Source organism: Panicum hallii, chromosome 9, assembly GCF_002211085.1.
Source record: "Panicum hallii strain FIL2 chromosome 9, PHallii_v3.1, whole genome shotgun sequence".
Classification (NCBI taxonomy): Eukaryota; Viridiplantae; Streptophyta; class Magnoliopsida; order Poales; family Poaceae; genus Panicum; species Panicum hallii.
Genome location: NC_038050.1, coordinates 62,229,557 through 62,249,745, shown reverse-complemented (window position 1 = coordinate 62,249,745; position 20,189 = coordinate 62,229,557). Strand labels below are relative to the sequence as shown.

Here is a 20,189-nt window from a genome sequence, read left to right as displayed (position 1 = left end):
CGCTGGCCGGGGTAGCGCTCGTCACCGCGGCCAGCGGCTGCTTCGGCGCCGCCGTCGCGGGCAGCGTCAGGAAGGTGCAGTGTGCGCGGCGCTCGCGTGGTACGTCCGTACGTTCTCCTCCTGCTTCTACGTCCACGCCGCGGTACTGATTAGCTTTGATTCGCGCTAACTGCTGCGCCCGAGCGCAGGTTCCTGGTGGTGGCGGCGGCGGTGATGTTCATGCATGTACGGCGCGTCGCGGAATGCGGGAGGGACGGGGGGCTTCACCGCGGTCGGGCGGCGGCCCGGGCGCAGCAGCGACGGCCGCGACTTCGACTTCGTCCGCACCGAGGTCAGGGACGGAGTCTTCGTGTCGGCGTCGATCGCGGCCGCCGCCGGCATCGCCTGCGCGATCGCGGCCTACGTCGCCGCCATCCGGCAGAGGGACCAGACGACCACGCTAGCTGGGCGTCGCGATGGGGCAGCCGCAGTGGTCGTCGCAGCCGCCATACCAGGCTCCCGTGGCTTACCCTCCGTACGGTGGCTACGGCGCCAAGCAACCTGCAGGGACAGCGTGAGCTCGTCGGCTCCAGGCTCCAGCGTATGTTTGCTTTTCTGCGGCGATGTGCCGCCACTACCAGTTTACTTGAGAATTGGCTTTGTAGCTTTCGCATATCGTACTTATTTGCCAATTTGTAAGTGGGATTATTCTTCTCTTGGACATATGCTACTATGAGATTTCAAGTTGTTAATATGAAAAGCAATTGTACCTCAAAAGGTTGATGTTATATACCTGGATCAGGTTTCTTGTGGTGGAACTTTTGCCAACCTTTATTTGATCTCCAATCAAGTAAAATGCTCACACTTTCAGCTAATTATTCTATTAGATGTAGCTGACATAAGTATACCATCTACTGCTTTTAGAAAAAGATGGACATGAACGGTAAGACTAGTAGGCTGGTTTTTGGCCCAATTTTTTTTAAAATCAGAATAAATTTGAAAACTTGAACAAATTTTATTAGAAAAATAGTTGATATTACTGGTATGGTCATTTACTGATCACCACCTCTAGGACTGAAATATCCAATTTTTGGCAAAATTGAACCAAACTTATGAACCCTAGCTCACATACCGATACATAATCCTCAATCTCAAGATTCACCAGTTTGATCTCCCAAAATATTCATACAAGCAAATAGGTGGTGTGTGTATATGGGTGCAACCAGGGGCGACGCCATATTAACTTTCCCCGATGCACTCGCACCATGGTAAAAAATAAATTCCTAGTAGTTGTCTCAATTTTTACCATGTAATATATCAATTTTGTTTTATGTAATAGAGAGTGTACCAGGATCAATTCAACCATAGCTTCGCGCCTGCAACAATCTGCTTTATGTTCTGAGGGAAAAAAATGAATAAGCTCATATATCTCTACGAATGACGATATGCTGCCTTGCCACGGTGCAGTTAGAACGAGTCGTCGCCGACTCGCCATACGTCGCCTTCTGTTGTCGTAGTAGCAAATTCTTGTCTGTCCAAAATCGTGTAGCAACGCAGCTAGCGTTTCTCTATTTCTTGCCGTACGCACGCAAGCCAAAAGCTTGCTGTGGGGCAAGGGCAACCCGGTGGCTTTGTAACACACTTTTCCTCTAAACCCAAAATTACAGCACAACACATGCTACAAGCTCAATTGCTTAGCGCATGTGCACTGATCGTACACCATTGATTCACTAATTTTTTTGTTTGAAACTGAGGTCTGCAATAATCTTTTTATTTAAATAGGGTCTACAGATTTTTTATTTTCTTTGAAACTGAGGCCTACAGAATCTTGGGCAGGAATAACCAAGACACATGTTTGGGGAAGCTCGGGCCGCTAAGCCCATTCAGTTCTACGTGGTCTCGAGTCCCAGATACATGTGCCAGCCTACTGGGTGTTTTGGAATTCATGCACACGCAGATCCACCCATTCCGAAGCCTAGAAAAAAATCCAGCGACTTTTTCATAGCTCTTTATCTATGGTTTGTCCTTCTACCGGCTCTACTGCCGCCACAACTTGTTGCGACTCATCATCGGCAACCTCACCACACCGGCCGGCAACGGAAAACAGCAGGGGGGCCTCCTCGAAGCCGTCCGTCGTTGAGAGGCATCTATCTCCTACTCTTCTCAGCCTTCAACCATCACTAGACTAACCTGGCATGGGGTGGATGACCATCCGGATCCGGACCTGCACCGATTTCCGCTTCCGTTGGTGAGCAAAACCTAGCTTGGTTCGAGGGCTTTTTCTAGGAGTTGTTTTTGTTTTAGGGGCCTTTCATTTGCGGATTTGGTTGCTGTGCGGTTTTTCTTATCGAATTCAATTCACTTCAGGGTTCTGCTGTTCTTCTCTGGCACGAGAGGCCAATTCAAGAATCTAGCTAAGGTGCGGCTGCGGTTGTATTAGTTTCCAAATTTGTTGGGGATTTAGTCCAGCTGAACCTCCATGTCCCACATTGAATCTACCTTCATGTTAGAGGAATTGGTGAGGGAGGCAACAATCGACGATGTGGTGATTCTCGTGGATGGGAATGGCGCAGAGCAGTGGCGGATGTAGGAATATAAATAGGTGTACATATATTCTTAATTTTATTACTAAATATATATTATTCTATTATACAATTTTTAAGTAAGTGTAGACTTTATTTTCAAATAAAAATTAAAGTTTTCTTAACTACTTGTTGAAACTAACAATCCAAAATATATAGAAGAACATAAATCTTCATAAGTTTTGCAAGTTATGTTTTTCTAAATATATTTTTAACTTTTTGACTAAAATATAAGTTCCATGATTAATTACATATTTCGGGAGATATCACGATAACTCGTAAACTTTAGTAATAAGAAAGTCGCTGGTTGGTTATCTTCATAAACAATTTAATAGATCATAGTGTAGTTGTGCTAGCCAAATTAAAAAATAACTAGTACTTTTATAATATTATATTTAAAAATGTTCAATTTCTTTTTTAAGTAGCGAATGATGATATTTTTGTTAAAAAAACTTTTATCTAGAACCATCGTTAAAAGAAAAAACTTTATACTATTTTTATATTATCTTGAAAGAAATATATATATATATATATAATTTTAATAAAATTCTAAAAGTATTCTTTACGATGTAAAATTTTTTAAAGGTGAAAACCTACATATTATGTTCGGGTAATATTTTTATTAAAAAGATAAAAGACTAAAATATTTCTTTTAGATTTGGACCGTTTGTGCTGCTGCACGCCCCATTCTTGTTGCCGTCCATTAGCGCTTCCTCCGCCATGCACTGCCTGTGCTTGTTGCGGCGCCCCATGCATAATATCTCGCCGTGGCTTCCCGTGCTCATTGGGAGCACTCATCTCCATCGCTTCCGTCACTGTAGCCTGCTGATGTCGTCTGTCTCCACCACACGCTGCTAGTGCTTGCCATGGTGGTCCTACAGCTACCGACTTTGGAGAAGAAGAAGAAATAAAAGCCTAGCATCTCAAATGTTAAATATGCTCTACTCACATGTAGCTTATAGAAATGTTGACTATACTACTTTCTACAAAATATTGATTTATGTTTTGAAAAATGTTGATTATATTATTTTTTAATGTTATTCTAATTTTTAAAGTTGTTAATTTGTTACTTTAAAATATTAATTTATTTTAGATTATGGAGTCTTTTTTCATCTCTCTCCCATGAACCGGTTCAGCCCGTGCAACAGCTGTCCGCTGCAGTTTTTCTCCTCCCTACGATTAGAGGTGGGCATAATTAATTGATAACTGAAAAGCAAACTGAAATAATCGAGATCGAAACCGAAGCGAGCGAAACTGATATTTTCAGTCCTAAATTTGGTTCCCAAATCTAAATAACCGAATTAACTTTGGTTTTTTTCAGTTCTTAGCTCAAGCAACCGAATAACCAAACTTCTACTAGGCCAATTGCACATGGAGCCCAGGTCCAATAAGCAGACCCTCCAGTTCATTCATTCCTCCCGAAATCCCCACTCCATCCATCTATACCCTAGCCGCCAGTCTTCTCGTCTCTCTCATCGGCGGCGGTGGTGTCCCCTCCCCTCCTCTCCTCCCCGCAAGATCAGGTGTGCCGGCGTGCCAGCGCCTCCACCCGTCTGACAGTGACGGCCTGACGGGCGATGCGCTGGACGGCCCTCCGTCGGCACGAGTTCCTCTCAGCCAGGCGGCCCTAGCAGCTCACGGCCCCACCATCTGGCAGGTAGCCGGCGGCGGAGCAGCAGTTCCTTCTCCTTTGACGGGCAACACGCCCACACGGCAACAAGGCCCGCTCCTTCGGCACCGCGACCCAACTTCTCCCTTCGCTCCCCCAGCGCTCGTCGCTCTCCACGCGGTCGGCCCGTGCGCCGCGCTCCACGCTCCCCTGCTCAGCTGCAGCTCGAGTCCGGCTGGTGCGGCAGCGCCCTCCCTTCCCACGACTTCTCTGTTCTTTCTCTCGGCCTCGGTCTTCCTTTCCTAGCGGCGACGACAGGGCGAGTTGCGCTGCCCGTGGTTCGTCGAGCGACGACGAACATCCCACAGGGGTATGCCTGCCTATTCCCCTCCCTTCCCATCCCTGCTGCGCGAAATCAAACACCCAAACCTCTAATGTATGGTATTTGTATTCGGATCTGACCATAATTTTGCCTACTAAATTCGATCTTTTTGGAAAAAGTTATTGGGTGTACACCCATGTCCTATACTGGGTCCGCCCCTGGCGCAGAGCTACATGGCAATGGCGAAGTGCTGAAAAGTGTTGAGGTGCCTCAGGTTAGAAATGTTTAGGTTAGTTTAAGTGTTTAATTTTGGCGCCAGCTGCTATGGTAACTTGTAATGTGTCTGTTTTGTTTGCTAGGATTTGGGAGGGATTCCGGCCAAGGAGGTGCCTCTGCACGAGGGCAAGGAGGTGATACTCGTCGATGATAATGACAGTGGGCAGGAAGATGGTGGGAAGGCTAAGGTGGATGAGAATGCACCACGTTTTGGGCTGAGATTCAAAACTTATGATGATGCGCTCAAGTACTATAAACAATATGCTGAGGATTCTGGGTTTGCGGCGATCATTCTGAAGTCATCCTATCTAAAGTCTGGGGTGTGCCGGAGGTTGGTGCTTGGATGTAGTCGAGCTGGAAGAGGGAGAGCAAATGCGAGCTATCTGTCTAGAGAGTCAACCAAGATCAATTGCCCAGCAAGGATCTCGTTAAAGTTAAGGCAAGATAGGTGGCTTCATATTGATGATGCTAAGCTCGAGCACAATCATCCACTTAACCAGTCCTCCGCGTCACTCACTAATTGTTACAAGAAGCTAACAGATGCCAAGAATGGGGAACCTGCTTCACGTTTGAAGGGTCGCAGGAATGTTCCATCCGAAAAAGAGCAAGGGAACTTTACTGAGATAGGAAGACTTAAGTTCGGGGAAGGAGATGATGAGTATATCCAGAAGTTTTTTGGGAACATGCAGAACAAGAATCCTTACTTCTTCTACTTAGTAGATTTGGATAATCAAGGGCGTTTGAGGAACTTGTTCTGGAGTGATGCTAGGTCACGGGCAGCAAATGATTACTTTGGTCATGATGTTGTTTATTTTGACACCTCATACTTGACAGAAAAATATGATTTGCCACTTGTTTTCTTCACTGGGATGAATAATCATGGGCAACCTGTTCTGTTTGGTACTGGTTTACTTTCAGATCTAAGTGCTGACAGTTATGCTTGGTTATTTAGGGCATTTTTAGCATGCATGAAAGGTCGCTGCCCGAAGGCAATCATCACTGAGCATTACAATGCTATTCTAGATGCTGTTCGAGAAGTTCTCCATGAAGTTAGACATCGCCTTTGCCTGTATCGTATTATGAAAGATGTATCGGAGAATTTTAAAGAACATGCAGAGTTTAAGACAATCAAGAATGCTCTGAAGAAAGTAACATATGGATCTTTGAAGATCCCAGAGTTCGAAGCAGACTGGAAAAAGATTATCGAGGAGCATGGACTTGGAGAAAATGAGTGCCTTAGTTCCTTGTATGAGCACCGCCAACTCTGGGCACCTGCATATCTCAGAGACAAATTCTGGGCAGGGATGTCTATTTCACAGTGTGGGGAGTCTATTTCCTCGTACTATGATGGTTTTGTGTACCCAAAAACTTCTTTGAAGCAATTTTTCAGTAAATATGAGATGATATTAGAGAACAAATACAAGAAAGAGTGGCAAGCAGATGAAGAATCCTCCCATAGGACTCCATTAACAGTAACAAAGTTCTACATGGAAGAGCAGCTGGCCAAAGCCTACACAATAAACATGTTCAGAAAATTTCAGGATGAGTTGAAAGCAACAATGTATTGTGATGGTATGCCAATTAAAGTTGATGGTCGACTTGTCACTTTTGAAGTAAAAGAATGCTCATACATGGAAGATGGAAAGGACACAGAGAGCAGGACCTATGAAGTGTACTTTTGTAAAGAAGAGAAGGTTGAAATTGAGTGTGAATGTGGTTTCGTTCAGTTCACCGGTGTCCTATGTAGGCATGCATTATCTGTGTTGAAGTTGCAGGAGATATTTGAGATCCCATCAGATTATGTTCTGGATCGCTGGAGAAGGGACTATAAGAAATTGTATTCTAAAGCAAACAAACCCAACGAAATGCCCCTTAGTGGCATTGTTGAGCGCTCTGATTATTTGTTCAGTCAATGCAGTCAGTTGCTCAATCTAGGGTTTGTATCTGAGAGTAGGTACCTTGTTGCTCTGAAGTTACTGAGAGAAGCGGAAAGATCTCTCCTGGATGATGGACTAGCTGCCAGAGACAGGCAGTCAACACTTCTTTCATTTGAGGCTGATGCACCAGAAAACGGTCAAGGCCTTTTTAATCCCCAGTTTTCAGAGAGCGTAAAGAATTCTCAGTCAGCTCATGCAAAACGTCGCGGTCGGCCACCGAAGAAAGTGGCAGAGTCTAATGCTGAAACTGTAACACAGCCAAATAAAGAACAGGTTAGTCTTAGTTACCTTTTTTTACTTAAGGCATGACTCACGAGCCCCAGATGGCCAGACCTCACACTTCAGTTTTAATTATATCTTTTTGTGGTTGACGTATATTCTTGTTAAGCAGGATTTTCTGCGGTCATCATTTGTCACAGATGATACGAATATGATCCAAGGGCCCTCAGCCTCACATCTTGAAGGTCCTCACATGGGAGTGCAAGGAGGAATTGATTTAATGGTACACATTTTTTGTTTTGTCTGCCACTGCTATTAATACTCGCATATATTTGAAAACTTTTGCTGCAAACTTGCACAGGAAGGAATACCAAATCTCTCATTTAGTAATCATTTTGGAATGGATATCAATCACCAACATCAAGTACCCAGCCACCAAAGGATGCAGCAGAGCAATTTCATGCAGGTTTCTGTCATTCAATTGGCTACATGTTTATAATGTCATATAATGTTCTTTGTTTGCAACTATTTAGTTCCTATTTTTTTCTCTCAATAATGGGCTCCCTGTGCATCTTTGCCATGTAGAATTACTGACACCTTGTTTTAAACATTTCAGGTGCAGGCAGAACCCCATGGGTTCGCGAATCAGTGGGTTTACCACCCAATGTTGCAGGTATTTCTAGTCAATATTGGTTCTTGACTTTGAAGTTTATCTGTAGGTATCGGTGTGAAAATAACTCATATGACCATGTTGCAGGATAATCCAGTGCTAAGAACTCCTACGAGAAGAACAGGGTAGGGCGTGTTGTTTGCTTTAATATTTCAATAGAATTTTAGGTAAGGGCCCAGCTTATCCTTTTCTGTGTAGATGTTTGACCTCATAATTTTTCCTTCATCTGCCAACATCCAAGAGTTTTGGTTTTTCTATTTCGGTATTCTTTCTATTTTTAAATCATGCCACCCATGCATATATCTGTGTTAAATGCTATTGCTTATTTACTTTGATGTATATACTTGTTATTGTATGCTTGTGCAAGTGTGTCAAACTGTCGATATGGTCCAAAGTTTGCTTAATTAGTATTGACATAACATTATTGGTTCAATCTATGTTGTTTTCTGATCAATGGTCGTCATGTGAATCAATAAGAAAAATCACGTCTTTTGGTAAGATTCTATAGCATTTGTCCAATACTATCGAGTCTAAGTATAGCTACACTTTATCTTATATGCTATCACTGTTACGTTTAGCCTTTCTAGGGCATGAACTTTCTCTTCCTTCATTTTTTTTAAAAGTCAATTCATCTTTATTTTGCATTGTTATGTACAAAGTACTCATGCGTAAGGAGAGCGAGTGATTGTGATGTCGAGTTCACTGTTCATGGCTCATGTGAATAGAAGAGCAGATCCTTGTAGATTCTGCTTTTTTTTTTCAGGCATAAAGCTTATATTGAATCTGATTGCTACAGTTTCTCACACGACTACTTTAATATTTTGCATTACTGTACGCTTATTGCTGATGTCAATTGTCATATTACAAAACAGGCTACCAGATTGTACGAAGTTATTCAGACACTGCTTATGTCATATTCTGCCAGAGGATTGGGAATGTAGACCCAATGGAGCTTTACCAGGCTTACCTGGGTGCAACTAACATGGTTGTAGACTTACATTACTACAACCTCTTTGATCCATATTTTGAAAAACTGAATGCAACGGAGAACATACAGTTCATTTACAAGAACAGACTACCTCAAGTACAGTCCTTGAATCGTGCAAATGGACCTCTCAATTTTATCGGTAGGTCCTGCAAACTCAATTCAAACTCTTCTGTTTATGCAGAACATCCTATATCAAAATGGTAAATTCATTCAAATATCTCATATAGTTCATTTAAATTTTTCAGACTTATTTAATCAAATTGTTTCTCACACCCACTTTAGAAAGACGCTTTCTCCGTTTCTCGTACCAGATGCTATTTGCTCTTCCTTTGTACCTTATAGGTACACCTTTATGCTAATTTGTTTAACCCCTGGTGTTACAATACTCAGGAGAGTGGGTAAATGAATGGAATGTGACGAACGCTTCACAAGTCCAATATCAATTGTTTGGAAATGCGCAATTAGAGGTCTATGGTGAAGCATCCTTTGGCTGGTCTTATTGGACAGTTAAGTGCAACAGTGTGCACTGGGACTATGAATGGAACATAAGGAATAGGTATCTTATTGGTAAGATGCTCATGTTGCCACTTCTCTCCCGCTGCTTTCAGCATCCTATATGTTTTAAACAGCCTTTTCTTTTTATCTCCTTTTACATACTCTGGAATTAGAGAACTGTTTACTCTTCAAATCAGCCAAGTCATTGTGTACTATGTTATTCTGAAGTTAGTTATATGATATATTCATCTCAGTTAACTCCATGATCTGCTATCATTAGGGTAACAGAATCCCATGACAAATAGCTTATGCAGTTGTGCTTAGAGTTTCATTGCAGTAACAGAATCCGGTGCTATCAGTGTCATCATTTCAGAAAAAAGAATCTCCTATAATTAGTGTTATTGATGTTCATGTTGCTTGATGAAGCAGCAAACGCCTCCTTTTAAATTTTTTGCTTCAGTACGTCCATCCTTTCCTGCTTTGACACGATCCTTTTGTTTCCCTTGCAGGTGGTTCACTACCCATAAGCCCAAACTACATGTTGCTTGTGGGAGGATGCCTCATGTACCTTTTGTCCGCATTGAGATGATAGTACAAACTTACCTACAGAATGTAGTCTTGATCGTGCCTACGCAAAGGAAGATGGTCTGATAGCGCCTTCGCTAATTTTGAGTAATCTATTGGTCCAAAAAAGGTCTGCCAATCGTTTCTATCGTTTTCTATGTTTACAAGTATTCTTTATTTCGCGAGACTCGGTAAAAAACGGATTAACATGTTGAAAAACTAGCACGAACCCGGAGCCTCATGTTGCGTGCGGGTACCGCGATTACAAAATAGAGAGAGCACAATGTTCTAACTGAGACAAATTGTGGTAGGTTGAGACGACGAATAGCACCCAAATCCAAGTTAAAGAAACGACCGACCTCTGGCTGCTGAGCTAATTTTCAGCAGCTCGATCGTACACTCACCTACTGCGCAAAGACACAACGGAACCCAAAGACAGGAGCACGGCGCACGACTCGCACGCACGCCTGCTGGCTGCAGCTCCATGGAATCCGGATCCACGTGTCGGTGGAGCCTGCCGGCCGGCCGGCCCGACCTCGTTGATCGGATCAAAGTGCGTCCCGGAACGAATTAACCGGAGCTGGACGCTCCTGCAGTGCCGCCGGTGCCGCACCAGCCGGCGGCAGAACCAGCCACGGGGCCGGAGCAGGCGGTGGTCGTCGTCGTCGATGCCGAGGAGACGGAGGAGGAGAGGATCAGGAGGGAGGAAGCCGCCGAGCTGATGCGGATCGGCAGCGTCAAACGCGCGCTGCGGAGCAAGTCGCACACAACGGGCCACTCGCTCGCCGGGCCCGCCGCCGCCAAGTCCTCGGAGTGGTACACGCTGCGGCTGCTCGAGCACGTGCTCAGGGAGGTTGTCGCGGAGGGCAACCTTCGGCGGTCGGTGAGCGTCCAGACCGGCGGCGACGGGAGCGCACGGCGCGGCTTCCTCGGCGCCCGCGCCGGGAGGAGCGGCCGGCTCGGCAACTCCGGTCGGTGGCCCAACATGTCGATGCTGGCGCGCACCTGCTCCGCGAGGCTGCCGGCGTGGGGCTCCGTGCGGCGCGGCGAGGCTGACGCGCCGGCCAAGGGCGCGAAGGTCTCCGGCGACGGCAAGGCCGTGGAGCAGTGCGACGGCGGGGCGTGCCCACTTGGCGCGCATGTTTGTCGCCGCCGTCACTTCTTTTTTTGGTGGCAAATCAGAGTGGGTGACTGGGTGTTCGTTTGGTTCGTTACAATCATGGAGGTAACAAATTCTTGTGACGATGAGAATCTAGGGAAAATGTTGCTACTTGCTAACATGTTTTAAACGCCTGAATATTTTTTTTCCTTTCTTCAGTCGATCAAGAACGTGACTTGTGTTCCAACATGTGATGGCGATACCAGTGACTTTCCAATTAAAATTGGACTACATCAGGGGTCAGCATTGAGCCCTTATCTATTTGCTTTGGTGATGGATGAGGTCACAAGGGACATACAGGGTGATATCCCTTGGTGTATGCTCTTTGCTGATGATGTGGTGCTAGTTGATGAGAGTAGGGTAGGGGTTAATATGAAGTTAGAGCTGTGGAGACACACGTTAGAGTCGAGGGGGTTCAGACTGAGTAGGACCAAGACCGAGTATATGATGTGCGACTTTAGCCCGACTAGGCATGAGGATGGGGACGTTAGCCTCGAAGGTCAAGTGGTGGCCAAGAAGGATACTTTCCGGTATCTAGGATCAATGCTTCAGAAAGATGGAGACATTGATGAAGATGTTAGACATAGAATTTCAGCCGGGTGGTTGAAGTGGTGGCAGGCTTCGGGCGTCCTCTGTGACAAGAAGGTGCCACAGAGGCTAAAAGGTAAGTTCTATAGGACGGCGATTCGCCCAGCGATGCTATACGGTGCTGAATGTTGGCCTAAAAAAGGCGACATGTCCAGCAACTGAGTGTAGCAGAGATGCGTATGCTGCGTTGGTTCTGCGGGCATACAAGAAGGGACAGAATCCGGAACGAAGAGATTCGAGATAGGGTCGGGGTGGCACCTATCGAGGAGAAGTTGATTCAACATCGGTTGAGATGGTTTGGACATGTACAACGGAGGCCTCCCGAGGCGCCGGTGCGTAGTGGAGTTTTAAAGCGGGGCGATAATGTAAAGAGAGGTAGAGGTAGACCTAGACTAACTTGGGACGAGACGGTTAAGAGAGACCTTAAGGAGTGGAATATCGCTAAGGAATTAGCTATGGATAGGAGCGCTTGGAGATTAGCAATTAATGTACCTGAACCGTGACCTTTGTTACTTTTTGTTTAACCCCTAACTGTTCCTTTGGCTTGTGCACTTTTTGTGTTTCTTATTCTTGTTTTCTGTGGGTTTCATCTCTAGCCTACCCCAACTTGCTTGGGATAAAAGGCTAAGTTGTTGTTGTTGTTGTTCAGTCGATCAAGAACGTCCGTGTCCATCTAATCAAACTAATCTGTTCCCGCCCAGTGGGATTTGACTGTCAACTACAATCTATGTTAATTTCTAGCATCTGAATGTTCAAGGCCGGAACTTTTCTCAATCTAAAAAATAAATTTCAGGCACCTGAAGTGTGTAAAGTCTCCTCAAATCTTATTAGTCAGCACCATCTAAGCAGTTTCAAATCCCCATCGAAAGCATAAAAGACGGGATGAATTAGAATCGAAAATCAGCATTTTAATTTTGAAAAACTCCATTTCATAGTCCTCAACTACAGTCCAGTCCACTTGTCAACATTCAATTAGAAAATCGTTCATTCTTCAATGCTTGACTATTAAATCGTTTACTTTCCAACTTAACTCGAGTTCAGATTGATTTCCGGGTGATGTGATGAGGTTGCAACGTACTGAATGTAAAATGGCTATTGAAACTTGAAATTCAATAAAGTATCATTAACAGCTTTTGGAAAATTTACAACTGCACTATTAATTATCAATAAAATTTTGTACAAAATTCGTTGGAGTAATTATTTTATGCTGAAAAAAATTAGATTTTTATGTATATACATTTGATAATTTTTTCGAGTGCCGCTCGATCTATCTGAGAACTCTAAAACTCTGTAATTGTTTCTCTAAAATGGAATTTGTTCAATTTATGCATATGCTTCTTATGTTTTCCTTTCTGTTGGAGTGGACCACATCCAGTGCGTCCACTTCTCATGGAGGTTAAACTCCATAAGAAAATATTTTTAGTGCAAGTCATGTACATCCCTACAACTAAATCAGCCAGTGCATTTATCAGCTTTTCATTCAATTGATTTCAACCGTCAGATCTAAATAACTAGCAAGGTGGCCCGCGCAAATAGCACGGGTAGCTAGATATTTTTTTTACGATCTCTATTCTAAATTATTAGTCACTTTGTTAGATATTTATTATCTTTGTTCTACTTCAAACTTATCTAATTTGAATAAAATTTATAGAAAATAGCACCAGCATCTATAACGTCAAATTAGTTTCATTAAATCTACTATAAAGTATGTATTGATAGTGTATTTATTTGGTATTATGAAAATTGACATATTTTATATCTTGATTAAAGTTAAAAATGTTCGAGTTAGGACAAAACTAAAGTGGCCAATAATTTTGAATGGATGTAATAAAATTTGTACTCTACTCTAAAAGAAGTTTATGCAAATAGTATTGTTTGTGATGTCATTGTAATTGTTTTGTCCCGTCCTAGACCAAGGCAGCATCTATATTTTTCCCATCATAATATTCTATGGTGAGATGAAGAGATTAGCAAGGAAATCACCTGTTAACAAAGTCCTATCTCAATCTTTCTATCCAAAATTTATGAAGAATTAACAAAATGTAAGTACGTTGGATTTTGTTTCAAAGGATCACAAAAATCAGTTACTTATTTCCGTCATTTTTAAATTCTGAAGTTAGCTCCTCGTATACGACGTGGACTCTTTGGTTAATCAAGTACTATTAATTTTCTTTATTTTAATTCCGAATTAAGTTATTCCTAGTTATAAATGTCTGTGCGTTGCCTGTAGCAAAATATGATCACGCGGAGGAAACGGATCCCATCAAATAGGGGAGAGCTCTTTCTGGAAGGGAATCCATCTAATCGACGCAATTGCAACCAAAGATTTCAACTCGAGAAGGAACGAAATCGCAAGCTACAGTGGGACTCAAGAGGAACAAAATAAATCCTCGTCCGGATGGATGCATGGATCTCCCTCCACTCAACACTAGACTGAAAGAGGGACCCGGGGCGCAGGCGGTGATGGCCTGAGGATCCGTGGGCGGAGAATTCATCAAAAGAGAGGGACCGACCGGACGATCGAGGAACAGGCGGCGTCGCAGTCACCGGCGCTGCGTGTTCCTAGGTTTCGAGGCTTTGCGTGGGTTGGTCTCGTTGCCGTTAGTTATGGAACTTGTCGTATTGCATTGCACGAGTGGCATAAGAAAATATTTAATAACCTATTTGCCTCTAGAAGAATGGCTCCTGATTTTTCTTCACTTCCAACGGAATATAACAGGACTCAAATGCGCTTTCTTTTTCCCTCGTTGTGTCCGTGACTTGAAGTGTAGAAGTCGAAGATGAAGAATGGTAGTGAATCTATACTATAAAAAATAAAAAAATTTGAGAATATTTTTCACTTAGATCAGGTTCCTTCATGTTGGACCCACCTGTTAAGGTCGAGAGACATAGAATGGGATGTATGACTCGTAGAAATCATGAGTGGGCCTCCTAGCGTCCGGACGTTCGATCCTGGACAATAGCGTCAGATGCCGTGGTGTCCATTCCATCAAGCGGCATAGGCTTTTGGATAAAATTAGAAAAAAAATCCTGCTACAACATTCACCGATGTTGCACGCAACCTAACCGATTCCATCATGAAAATCTCCACTGCAATGATAACTGATGTTGCCCTCAGCATGACCATTCCCGTGATCGAAACCAGAAATCCCGTCAGCATTCACTAATGTTGTGTGCAACAGACCAATTCCCCACCGTCAAAACCAATAAATTCCTATCACATGGTTAAACAGAATCTGCAACATCCAAACTTATCTTTTTGAAACATCCAAATAAGAGAAATAATAGCTCCCTACAGAAGATCATAACAACATCAAATTCGCACAAAAAAAATACAGATATTTACATGCAACACCTAATCTGAATCCTCATTTTTTTAGAAGAATCGTAACATCGCGCGTGCTGTATCACTTTTTTGCAACATCAAGAAGAAATAGCTGCAACATCTGCAACATGACATTGCAACATCTCTCCACCTCTACTGCAACAGGATGGCATACCTTTTGCAACATGAAATCTAGAGACTTCCATCCTATTTTTCTTCGGCATGCCAGTATCCCACAACATATTTTTGCTTCGCTTCCCTGGCTCCTCTTCCCCATCTCGACACTTCCAGCACGCGCCGCTAGGATTCGCTTCACCTCAGCGCGCCGTTGTTACGCCGAGCTGCCTCACCTCAGTATGCTGGTGGTTTGCGTGGTGGCGAGGCACCAAATGTTGTGAATGGGCTTGAGCGCATAAAATTTGAGGGAGTTGCGAGCTCCAAGCTGATCGGAGGTATGGGGGATCCAAGCTGCGAGTGCCCTGGAAATGGATTGCTGGAATGCGGGTACAACATACACCTCGTGGTGGTGGGCGAGTATGGTGGCGAGTATGAGGAGGAGATGGATGTGTGCGTCTGCCCTTACTATTGCTGCTGTTTGCGCTTGGGCTGTGGAGTTAAGCTTGTAGGTGAGGATGACGAGGACAGGATGGCCGGCGGCGGCAGCTAGACGAGCGGTAAAAAGTAATCACTTAGCATCAGTTGGATGATTTTCAGATGTGGAGGAGAAGGTGCCACGCGTCTTTCCGGAACCAGCAAGGCGTCTGATTTTTTCATCCGAGCTCGGACGACCGTATCTTAGCATTTCAAAATCACGAGTTGGAAAATATTTCTGCCAAAAATCAAAAGTTTTTGACACCACCGTGATCCTACCTGCACATTGTACTCGCCGTGCGCAAAATCCCCCCGCTCATCCGCCCGCTTCGCCACTCGCCGCATCACTCAGACCGCCCTCCGCTTCCCCTCAGATCCTACAAATGTGGTCCTTGCAATTAGACCAAGCAGAACAAAGTTCGATTTACACCCTCGAACTATCATAAAAATTTAATTTTCAACCTTTAACTACAAAACCGGATAACATAAGCCATTCAACTGTCGAAACCGGGAAAATTTGGCACTTAGATAGGGTTTCAAGGGTGGTTTTGTATTTTTTAAGAAATAAAAAATCAAAACTAATTTATTTTAAATTAGAAAAATATAAAACTAGTATCAAATTTTTTCTAAAAATGTAACCTATCTATTATAGCTCTATTTGAATATTATTTATTTAAAAATAGTAGGCATAATTACAAGCAACTAAATACTATAAATATAAAAAATTTGGATCCTAATAACTAACAAATGCAGTACCAATAGATAGGTTACATTTTTAGAAAATTTTGTATACCCATTTCGTATTTTTTAATTTAAAAAATTATTTATAAATTTTTAGTTTAAATTTGAATATTTTTAATTTTCACAGAATGGAAAACCACCTAAAGGACTTAATTCGTCCGGTTTTGACAATTGGATGGCCTATGTTATCCGTTTTGTAGTTGAAGGTTGAAAATCAGATTTTTGCAATAGTTCGAGGGTATAAACCAGATTTTTCCCTTTATATTATGGTAGAAATTTGCAATATATTGCATAAGATGAGAAGTTGAATGAGGATTAGTTCGCACATATAGTTTAGCATTAAAAGTTTGTTTACTATATTTTTCTGAAAATACGTGCGTCATCACGTACATCTTTGCTAGTTTTCAATAAATTTCGAGGAAAAAAAGGGTTAAAATTGCAAAGAAAATCATATAAATTCTTTTCAAACTGTTTAGCATGAAAAACTACACATAATAATTTACTCCTCCGTTCTACAGGTCATTTTAGTTTTGCAATTAGTCAAACTTCTCTGACTTTGATTAAATTTATAGGAATATAAATAACATCTATAAGTACTAATAAATAATTAAATGACAGTCACGTGGTGGCGTTCACATCAGAGGCACAGTGTACAGCACGCTTGCAAAAATTCAGGCATACATCTTTTGGGTCCCACGAGCTCGTATGAGCTTGGCTGTTCAGCACCAACAAGCCTACGCTGAAAAAGACAACTATATATGAAGCCAAGAAACTATCAGTTTTCTGTACAGCGCTTACATTCACAAGCTATACATGCCTGAAAGAAACACAGAGCAAAATGGAACAAATATTTCCTTAGCAACGCGACAGCTTATATATATGCATGACTAGCCTGAACTGCGTCAATCAACCTGCACGCTATTGTCTGCAATGACAACGTCAACGGAGCGCCCAGATGTAACAATGTTGCTGGCAAGATTCATTTGGAGTTGCTCAGCGCTTCGCCCCAGGACAATTCTGCAGGTGCTCCAGTCGTCAGCCTCTATCTTAACTCCCATGTAGGTCAAATGGTCAGAAGCGCTCCAAAACAGCACAAACACGCTCCTGGAGAAAAAAAAAAGAGGCATAAGAATAGATGTTGAGCTGGGCAGCAAAAAATTGAAGCTACCAGTTCCGACAGAAAACAGGTTCCCACCTGCAACAGTTTGGATCTTCACCACTGCCATCGCAGACTTGAAAGGTTGTGTTGCCATCAACTTCATGTTCCCACACCTAATAGATGTGAAAATTTTGGATGAGGTTGCAAAGATGTGAATGTTTGAGTTAGGAAACACTTCAGAATTTAGTTCAGCTAAGATTCAAGCCAAAACATCATAACATACTATAGACCCATCAAAGTGGCAATTTAATCCACTGCAAAACAAAAATGATAATTTACTTTATTACAATTCATTATAGAACCAAAAGATTACTAACTGTCATTACATACTATGACACCCATATCATTCCGGAAGCAACTAGTTTTCACTATGCTACCAAGCCCAAAAATATCAAAGTTATATGCTGTAAAGCATGTGAACATAAAAACGTATCGTCATCGAGTTCAATTTCTTAGTTTAATCCAGACAGATAAGCATAACAAATACGAGAATTTGGTCAAATGTTTAGTGCTCAGGCGCTCAGCACAGAACACTTCCTAGGTTTATGCAGGGACATACCTCTCTAGGGAAGTGCCGGTACGTCAGTCGTGGGAGGAAGAAGAAATAAGGGGGCAAATGAGGCACAATATCACGTTCATGTGTCATTCTGATTGCGTTTGGCACATGTTTGGCAAAGTAGGAGGCAAAAGCAGCATTGCCAACACGTGGTTGCCCAAAGGTCATCAGATGAACATTGTTACTTCCAAAGCGGATCTGTAAATGTTGGAGACGTTTTAGAGATCATGAACAAAATAGTTTATATTCAATGATGGTAATCCCTTGTGCAGAAAAGATGGAACCTTAAGCCAAGAAATATATATTTAGTATATGGGGGTCACTTACGGCAAGATCAAGCGCGCAAAAAGAAGCGATTGCTCCTCCCATCGAGTGCCCTGTTACAATTATGTCCCTAGCTCCATGTAACTTCCTTGCCTTGCGAACAGCATTCGTGATGGCTGGACGTACAAGTGTATTATTGTAAGAAGAGTAAAACCCGGTGTGGACCTTTAACCAGAACAGAAATCTCATTAGGAGAAAAAGGATGAAAATTAATGGTGTACTCTTAAAAAGAAGTATAATTATATCAAATGGCTAAAAGCAGAAACCTTAGCATTGGGCACGTTTGGATAATTAAGATTAACCTGCTTCCATATCATGTCCTTAATCCAATTCTGTATGCTGAACAGGAGATTTAAAAAGTGGGACATCATGAGATCGCGACTCCAAGAAACTAAAAAAGATCAATAGAAGTATGCCAATTATTTCAAAACCTGTTCTCTTGAGTTCCCCTTATCGCAACAATGATAGCATTGAGTTTGTGATCGACACCGACGAATGCCTGCCACATTGGATGGTCAATCACCAGATGCTTATTTTTATTTCAATGAAATTGACTGTAAAAATACTCTGAACAATATAATGGAAAGGCAGTAGCATAGAGACCTGCAAGCAATTCTGGACATCAACAATTATACATGTCACCTCAAAGCCCTGTTTTGTAAAAAGGGACCCACAATAAAGTAAGTGAAAAGTGCATATTTGTTGTGCTTAAACTGAAACAAATTACATTAAACTATTACTAAACACCATACTCGAGTCAAGTCATTGCATCTTGAGCATGTCCATGCATATAGAGCCGTTAGGTCTGTCATATATACCTGTATACCAGGAAAAAAAAGTGGGTTTCTTTATGAGAATATTAAAATATAAAACTGAAAAACTAATATTGAACGAATGATAATAAGTAAAAAGCAAAAGGTGTTGCTGACTCTTGAGAAATGCAAGGAAAAGATGGTGGGGAAATGATATAGACATCTAGTAGTACATATTGCAATCAGCTAAAATGAAGGGGAGGGGGGATAGCTTACAGCTGAAGCATATTCCACAATAGCCTTGGCCAGAGTATAGTTAAAAACAAAAGTCTGCCCATTGTTCTTGACATCGGGTTCTGTGACAATCAGAACACTTGGTTTACACAAGGCAGTGCTAGTAAGAAACCCAATCCGAAGTCTCTTATTTACCATTAACAAGTACTACCAAGATAGTGATGATTTTGAATGCATATTTACTTACTTGTGTTGGGCTCAGTAAAACCGACAGATGAAGATGGGGAACGGAAACCCCAATCTGGGAACAAAGCAACTAATCAGAACTTGATGCGATGGGCTTCATCAGGAATTTCACTCGCGTGAGACGAATCGGCGTACCTCTCCTTGCTCCCCCAGCAGGAGCGATGGACAGCAGCAAGAGCACCATAACTGCCGCCGGCGCCGCCGATTCGACGGCGCGTCTCCGCCTATCCATGTGGCCCGGATATAGATCACCGTCAGACGCAACGGAAGGCGCCCAACGGGTTGAACTTGAACTTGGCCTCGCCGGCGGGAGCACGCCCAGCGCAAGGACGCCCCAATCCAGAAGACCAGAAAACCAACCAAACCGTAGCAGCAAGTGAGAAGGCTGGAGGAACAAGAAAAATGGAAAGGGTGGAAACGAGGGTGAAAGAAAGCTTAACAATTCCTATACCAGATGCAGAGGAAGGGAAATCGAAACGGGAAATCCCCATCCGCGCCATAGTCGTTGCCCGATTTATGAGCCGAGCGGGGACAGCGACAGGACTCGGGAGGACGGAGGGGTCGCTGTCAGCCTGCTGCCATGGCGCCAAGACGATGTCACTCGATGCGTGTTCCTGGACCGGGGACCAAGCGCCAGGACTCCACAGTGGCCGCAACGAGGGGCATCGAGAGAGGAAGGGAAGGAAAGCGACGCGGCGGGAGTGGGGAGATTTTGTATGGGGCGCGACGGCCCGCAGAAGCTTTAAGCCCAACGAACCAGATGTTTTGGATGGGGATGGTGGGTAGGACGTCTAGCATGGGCCCAGAAATGAATTCATAATCGGTTTTGGTTCCTCAACAACGTACAAATCTGCCACACCATTACCCTTGCCC

The 20,189-nt window shown here is 43.1% G+C and overlaps 3 protein-coding genes across 4 annotated transcripts; 2 read left to right on the top strand and 1 right to left on the bottom strand.

Annotated features, from left to right (window-relative positions):
* Positions 1-3,948: 3,948 nt before the first annotated feature.
* On the top strand, positions 3,949-9,791 carry LOC112874483 (protein FAR1-RELATED SEQUENCE 6-like). 2 transcript variants are annotated; one of them, XM_025937817.1, is made up of 10 exons: positions 3,949-4,540; positions 4,672-4,766; positions 4,852-6,978; positions 7,097-7,207; positions 7,286-7,390; positions 7,541-7,597; positions 7,682-7,761; positions 8,467-8,721; positions 8,973-9,149; positions 9,587-9,791. In XM_025937817.1, exons 2-7 carry the CDS (start codon positions 4,689-4,691, stop codon positions 7,721-7,723), a joined length of 2,520 nt encoding a protein of 839 aa, XP_025793602.1. In that variant the 5' UTR covers positions 3,949-4,540; positions 4,672-4,688; the 3' UTR covers positions 7,724-7,761; positions 8,467-8,721; positions 8,973-9,149; positions 9,587-9,791. The 2 variants fall into 2 exon arrangements, with proteins under 2 accessions (XP_025793602.1, XP_025793601.1); XM_025937816.1 differs by having other exon boundaries at positions 3,949-4,766.
* A 424-nt stretch (positions 9,792-10,215) lies between these two features.
* LOC112873300 lies at positions 10,216-10,989 on the top strand (the record flags this gene model as incomplete). Its single annotated transcript, XM_025936292.1, has 1 exon — positions 10,216-10,989. A coding segment is annotated over one exon (714 nt), but the record flags the coding sequence as incomplete, so codon positions are not given.
* Positions 10,990-16,671: 5,682 nt separating this feature from the next.
* On the bottom strand, positions 16,672-19,979 carry LOC112874713 (lipase-like). Its single transcript, XM_025938203.1, has 12 exons — positions 19,768-19,979; positions 19,452-19,655; positions 19,318-19,371; positions 19,113-19,192; positions 18,837-18,902; positions 18,688-18,735; positions 18,516-18,583; positions 18,351-18,423; positions 18,088-18,249; positions 17,764-17,958; positions 17,241-17,317; positions 16,672-17,149 (listed from the first exon to the last, which is right to left on the bottom strand). Exons 1-12 carry the CDS (start codon positions 19,814-19,816, stop codon positions 16,948-16,950), a joined length of 1,278 nt encoding a protein of 425 aa, XP_025793988.1. The 5' UTR covers positions 19,817-19,979; the 3' UTR covers positions 16,672-16,947.
* Positions 19,980-20,189: the final 210 nt, after the last annotated feature.

Excerpts from the sequence above, each read along its gene's own strand:
- LOC112874483 (XM_025937817.1), top strand. The coding sequence starts at position 4,689 with ATGTCCTATACTGGGTCCGCCCCTGGCGCAGAGCTACATGGCAATGGC. Across the intron at positions 4,767-4,851 it reads AAAGTGTTGAGGTGCCTCAG|GATTTGGGAGGGATTCCGGC; the intron begins GTTAGAAATGTT and ends TTTGTTTGCTAG. Across the intron at positions 6,979-7,096 it reads CACAGCCAAATAAAGAACAG|GATTTTCTGCGGTCATCATT; the intron begins GTTAGTCTTAGT and ends CTTGTTAAGCAG.
- LOC112874713 (XM_025938203.1), bottom strand. The coding sequence starts at position 19,816 with ATGGCGCGGATGGGGATTTCCCGTTTCGATTTCCCTTCCTCTGCATCT. Across the intron at positions 18,736-18,836 it reads GATGCAATGACTTGACTCGA|GGCTTTGAGGTGACATGTAT; the intron begins GTATGGTGTTTA and ends TTTACAAAACAG. Across the intron at positions 18,584-18,687 it reads ATGTCCAGAATTGCTTGCAG|GCATTCGTCGGTGTCGATCA; the intron begins GTCTCTATGCTA and ends CCAATGTGGCAG.